Here is a 6,051-nt window from a genome sequence, read left to right as displayed (position 1 = left end):
TGGGGGCGCCGCGCCCGAGCCGGACCGTGCTCTGTCAGCCCCGCCTGGCTGTGTGCCTGTCGGGCTGTGTGCGCTTGTCTATTAACAGAGCCACAGGAAAAACATGTTTTACGTGGGAACGTGTTTGCATTTCTTCACAGGTCAGAAACCTGTGGGAAGGATAGAGGTTGGGGGCGCCGCGCCCGAGCCGGACCGTGCTCTGTCAGCCCCGCCTGGCTGTGTGCCTGTCGGGCTGTGTGCGCTTGTCTATTAACAGAGCCACAGGAAAAACATGTTTTACGTGGGAACGTGTTTGCATTTCTTCACAGGTCAGAAACCTGTGGGAAGGATAGAGGTCTGATGCCGAGAAAACCTGGAAAAGAACTACTCCTCTGAGTAGTTGTATCTCTGAGTAGCAGGTAATTGTTTATTCAGCACTGGGCACAACAGAGACCGCTCCACCAAACTTGTGCAACCAGGGACAAAAACGTAACATTTTATAGCCATTAAATGCTCATACATATTCATTATTTCCAGGAATCGGTGGTCATTGTTGCAATTAGTTGTTGGAAATCGTTATCATAATCACCTCCTTCTTCTCCTCCCACTTGGCATTAGTCCGATGGTCTCTGGTGGCCATCTGGGGGGCGTCAGGAGGAAGGCCGATCATCTTCATCAGATTGAACTTTTCACTTTTATGTTTAGTGCATGCTCTTTGGTCTTGCTCTTCAGCTGCCAGGTCCTGAGTTCAGCTGCATCTAGTTTTACTTCCTCATAAATACACTGTGTTTAAGCTCCCTAAGCTAAAATAACGCCCTGAGTTCTACCCCTTTCATGTTTAATAAACTAAAACAATGCCTTATTGCTCAACCTTTTACCTTCTGTTTATTCAGGTGCTCTCTACTTGACTATCCTCTATCCTACTCTCAGCCTTAACTATTCGATCCCCATTATCAGGTCCTTTAGAACTGATCTTAGAGTGATACAGTCACTTCTGATGCCTTTGTGTCTCTCAGCAGGTGAGGGCAGAGCCTCGAGCAGGAGTTATCAGCCCAAACACTGGTGCTGGGTTTCGGTGACTGGAGAGTGGGTGATTCTGAGAGCTGTCCCACGGGGAGGGAGGTGCAGGCGCAGCTGCCGTGGTACAGCATTGCTCAAAGGGCCTCACCTGGAACTGGTGTTCACAGGGTGAAGATGCTTGGATTTAACCATCTGTCAGTCTCCATTCTGTCTGTGACATGGGTTGGTAATCACTGGAATTTTCCTCAAAAGCCCAGCAATGAGGAACAGCTGAGAGAGCTGGATTTGTTCAGTCTTGAGAAAAGGCAGCTCAGGAGTGACCTCATGGCTCATGGCCTAGAAGATGGTAATGTGGCACAGCAATAGGTTTTAGAATGAAAAAGTCCTCTAAAACACCAAAGACTGGGGTTGAATTCCAAACATTGCTAAAAACCTCCTATGTAAGTCTTGGTTCAAGCTGCTTATGAGAACAGATTAGTGTATGTTGGAGAGCAGCCAGACAGAAAGGGACCTGGGAGTTTGGACAGATAGAAAGCTGAACACGAGCCAGCAGTGTGCTCAGGTGGCCAAGAAGGCCAAAGGCATCCTGGCCTGGATCAGGAACAGCATGGTCAACAGGACCAGGGAGGTGATTCTGCCCCTGTACTCGGCACTGGTGAGGCCACACCTTGAGTACTGTGTGCAGTTCTGGGCCCCTCAGTTCAAGAAGGTTATTGAGAGAGGCTGGTGAAGGGACTTGAGCACAAGTGCTATGAGGAGAGGCTGAGGGAGCTGGGGTTGTTTAGCCTGGAGAAGTGGAGGCTCAGGGGAGACCTTATCACTCTCTACAACTCCCTGAAAGGAGGTTGTAGTTAGGTGGGGGTTGGTCTCTTCTCGCAGGCATCTATCAGTAGGACAAGAAGGCACAAGCTGTGCCAGGGGAGGTTTAGGTTGGATATTAGGAAGAGATTTTTTTTTTTTTGAGAGAGTGGTCAGGCATTGGAATGGGCTGCCTGAGGAGGCGGTGGATTCACCATCCCTGGAGGTTTTCAAGACAAGACTGGATATTGCACTTAGTGCCATGGTCTAGTAATGACGGTAGGGTTGGACTCGATGACCTTGGAGGTATCTTCCAACCAGGCTGATTCTATGATTCATGAGCAGCTGACAAGGGAGACTGTAGGTAGCTAGGATAGGCAGTTAAGATGCCAATCCCTTTTGGCTGTTCCTCATTCTCTAGGAAACAGTAAACTGCTTCAGTCTCTGTGGTCATATAAACACATGTGTACTGAATGTTTCAAACTGAGCAATCTCTGCAAGTATTTGTGTCATAAAAATGAAAATCTGCTAAAGTTGCAAGGACCTAACTCATCCCAGGTGCTATTGATCCTTATAGGCTGTTAGGAAAAGTGTATAGTTAGGTCTGGAAGGAGCAAAGGCTATTCCCACTTTTCAGGGCTCACATCTTGAAGCAACAGCTTGAATGTGGTGGCTATAAGAATAACTTCTGCAACTCAGTAGATAGCTTTTTGCAGCAGTTCAGATTGCTTTCTGCCAGCCTTCTTAGGTGATGTGACTTGCACGTTTCATTCTCTTCACATTCAAAATAATTAATTTGGGCTATTTTTTGAGGTCCAGTTCTTTCTCCTTGCACTAGTATGAAGTGGAGAGCAGAGCAATAAGATGATATTCAAAGTTACAGTTTATTATGAAGTTATAATAATTTCAAAATATCCCCTTAAGTACAAATACATAAAATCTTAAAAGGTAACAAGATGTGTGAATTCAGTTTCCTGTTAACATAAATGCAAGGCATCTGTGGTCAGATAAAGTGTAAGTGCATTCTCTGAGAGTGTACAAACTGATCAAACAAAGCAAACAAGACTTGTATGCCAGAAAACATATGGCCTCAAAGGGTTTCATTTCATATAGTTCCACATAGCAGCAGCTTATGCTGAATTATAATGAACACGAAAAGTGAGTTTATTAATGGCAAGGATGACAAATACATTTGTTATAGTAAAATAATACATTATCACAAAAACTTGTATTAAGTTTCCCAGAGAGATTTGTCATCATGAATAATTGCACTTAACCTGTAGGCTATTACTAGTAGCAATTACTATTTTCTTCATCATTTAAAAATATTTATAATTTCCTTAACAAAAATCCGTTCCGTACCCAACACAAAACATTCACTGAATGCAGATTTTAGATAACACAGTATTGGACTTCAGTTGTGCACCTTTACTTTCCTCTTTTTACTTAGATACCACAAAGGTTCAAAAAAAATTAATATGAGTGATCTGTGCAAAATGGGAAGCCTCTATGTAATAACTAATACCTCATGCAGAAGAGGAAAAAACATATAAAAAAAATACGGTCTAAGAAGCCCTGAGTCAATAATTTCATTGCAAAGGCAAGGAACACGAGTGCTCTGAGTTCTTCCTATGCATTGGTGCGTATTCAAACAAGTCCAGTATGTGCTTAAAAGTTATTTTAAAATAGGCAGTTTGTGCAGTTTCTCACATATAAATCTTCTATGCACTTCATTCCTTTCAGCAGACTGTATTTAATATTCAATTTCATTTAAGCTGTCAGGATAGCCTGATGAGAATTGGATTTCTTCCACTTCTAGAATACAAAGAAAGAGGAAATACTATAATTATTTGTGTTTCCATCATACTTAAGAGTGCACAAAACAGAATGTAAATAACATGCTGGATTTAAGTTTTTAAGTAGTGTTACAGCCACTTCTACGCGCCAAGATTCTGAGGATGATCTCACATCCTCGGATTTGAGAAGCAAAAATTCTGCACTGACCCAGCAACGTTACTAAATTCAAACCCATTCAGCAGGGATTCAAGGGAAGAAGTGTCACCCACCTAACTACAAAAAGCACTGTGAATTGCTAGGTGTCTCTTACACGGTGTTTAAACTTACCTAAACAGGGTCCTGCCTGGAACAGAATATCATCAATAGCAGTGTCACTTCTGATTGACACACCACGGATCGCCTCAAAAATAATCTGTAAAGGTAAGACACAGCTTTTCATGAATCCCACAGGTGGAAGGACTAAAAAAAATAATAGCCTTGCAACCTGTTCAAGGATCTAGTGTTCCCTGAAAACCTCCTTCTTGTAAAGAAACTTCTGTGCTCCATCAGTGAACTGATTGTCCATGACAGAGCACCTGGGTGTGTGCTATGCCGAAGGAAGCAAATATATTGTCACAATTTGTTAAGAAGTTGTTCTGTGTTACAGACCACTGATAAATTTTCTTTAGTGATATGGCTTTTCTATCTTGCTTTTCAGCCCAGTGTGACATGTGTTACTGTGTGCTGCCCACATGCAAGCAAGACTTCAGAGTGGGGAGAAGAAAGGCATTACATTATGTTGTGGTCTTACTGGTGAAACTAATGTTACTTTGCAGTAAAAGTTTTCGTGGGATTTTTTTTGTTTGTTTCTTTTGGGGTTTTGGTTGGGATTTTTTGTTTGTTTGGGGGTTTTTTGTTTGTTTTATTTTTGTAATTAATTTTCAGGCTTTTAAGGCAGAGTGATTAAAAAACACCACACATCATCTGTGGTTAGTGATCAGAACAATTTTGTGCCCAGTGCTGTTTTAGTCCATACCAATTTTAGCTTCCTCTTTAACAGAGACTCTGAAGCAGGCTCTGTCTCTGGCAGTACTGAAATGATGTTGTAACCAAAGACAGAGCTCTGGCTTTGCATCATCTCTTGCCTTTGGTGCCTTCTCAGAAAGACCACCCTGCAAAAACCTGCCATTTTATCAGTGCTCCGTGGCTATGTCAAATCTTGGCATTGCTACAGACAGCTGAAGGAAAAGCAATTACACGAGTGATAGAAAGGACCTACCACTACTGACAAGAAATTATGAGAAAACAGCATATAAATACTTGTAAAACTTTTTTTAAAATTAATAAACTGTTTCATACTTGCAACCTATTCATGTGTTTAATAAATGCCTCCCTAACATCATTTGCAAGAAATTACATGTTACTTCAGGTTGTTCAGATGTCCATTCAATACCATTTATGTTTTAACATTATAATTTATTTATTTTTTTATAAACAACCCAAAACTCAGATTCTAGCACATAGTTCTCTTCAATATTCCTTTTTGACTGCTGCTTGTTTGTTTTTCTTACCTGGTAGTTTCTATCACTTTCATATTCTATCAGTCCCCTTAGCCATGAGATGCTTTGTTCCCCTGTTCTTCTCCATAAAGGAATCTCTTCATCATCCCCTTCCTTTTTTAGATAAACACTTAATAATCCAGTCCCAGCTCCATACATGTGATAGAAAAATGTCAGGCACTGTTTTCCAGATGTTCCTCTTAGTGACCTGGAAACTAGGTATGCTCTCTGTCCATAGACCATGTCAGATGCCTCTATATACATGTAGTATCCTTAAAAAGATATACAAGTAAATATTAGCACAGTAGAATACATTATCTCAGCATATTAATTATGCTCAATATGCTCATTATATAAACCTCTCTACAATTTGAACATTATTTTGATAAAGATTTTTATGTTGTAGACTGTTGTGAACTGTAATATTTATGATATTGTAGTAATTCTGTAGTCTAATAATGGTAATAATTGTGAATGTTAAAACAAGAGCACTTATAAACTTGGTTATATCTGATGGAATATATAGTAACAGAAGATAATACAAGAAAATTTGACAGCTGTTCTTAAACCAGGAATGCACTCTGATAGCAATGGATTAACTGGAATGCAGAGACAGCTGCATGTACACCTGAGGCTACATTTTAGTCAATGGTTGGCATTGATGCTAATAACAAAGCAAATTAATTGAAATACCTCTTTTAGATCACATATGACATCAATAATATTTTTCTTTCTGTGATCAAGATGTGAAGACACAAGTGAGGAAGACTAGATTCTTTAGAGCCCCTGAATGAATGAAAGACTGTAATGAACTCTGTGGATAAATTAGTCATTAATTGGTGGAAGGCAAATGAATATACTGCTCCCTCCCCCCCCAATCCATCATTCAGTTACTGGCAATTTGAGCAAAATGAGGTGC

At 40.7% G+C, this 6,051-nt stretch overlaps 1 protein-coding gene across 2 annotated transcripts; it reads right to left on the bottom strand.

Annotated features, from left to right (window-relative positions):
- Window positions 1–3,163: 3,163 nt before the first annotated feature.
- Window positions 3,164–5,399, bottom strand: LOC103800668 (MAM domain-containing protein 2-like). 2 transcript variants are annotated; one of them, XM_009073050.1, is made up of 3 exons: window positions 5,145–5,382; window positions 3,922–4,006; window positions 3,164–3,637 (listed from the first exon to the last, which is right to left on the bottom strand). In XM_009073050.1, exons 1-3 carry the CDS (start codon window positions 5,373–5,375, stop codon window positions 3,576–3,578), a joined length of 378 nt encoding a protein of 125 aa, XP_009071298.1. In that variant the 5' UTR covers window positions 5,376–5,382; the 3' UTR covers window positions 3,164–3,575. The 2 variants fall into 2 exon arrangements, with proteins under 2 accessions (XP_009071298.1, XP_009071299.1); XM_009073051.1 differs by having other exon boundaries at window positions 3,551–3,612; window positions 5,145–5,399.
- Window positions 5,400–6,051: the final 652 nt, after the last annotated feature.

The sequence above is a fragment of the Acanthisitta chloris genome, unplaced genomic scaffold (assembly GCF_000695815.1).
Source record: "Acanthisitta chloris isolate BGI_N310 unplaced genomic scaffold, ASM69581v1 scaffold10354, whole genome shotgun sequence".
NCBI lineage: Eukaryota > Metazoa > Chordata > Aves > Passeriformes > Acanthisittidae > Acanthisitta > Acanthisitta chloris.
The sequence above is the reverse complement of the archived record's forward strand: the minus strand, read 5'-3'. Positions and strand labels throughout refer to the sequence as shown.

What these genes read in the sequence shown, in the direction of transcription:
- LOC103800668 (XM_009073051.1), bottom strand. Translation starts at nt 5,396, where the DNA reads ATGTATATAGAGGCATCTGACATGGTCTATGGACAGAGAGCATACCTA. An exon ending in AAAGTGATAGAAACTACCAG is followed by an intron (nt 4,007 to 5,144) that starts GTAAGAAAAACA and finishes TTACCTTTACAG; the next exon opens with ATTATTTTTGAGGCGATCCG. An exon ending in CCAGGCAGGACCCTGTTTAG is followed by an intron (nt 3,613 to 3,921) that starts GTAAGTTTAAAC and finishes TTTGTATTCTAG; the next exon opens with AAGTGGAAGAAATCCAATTC.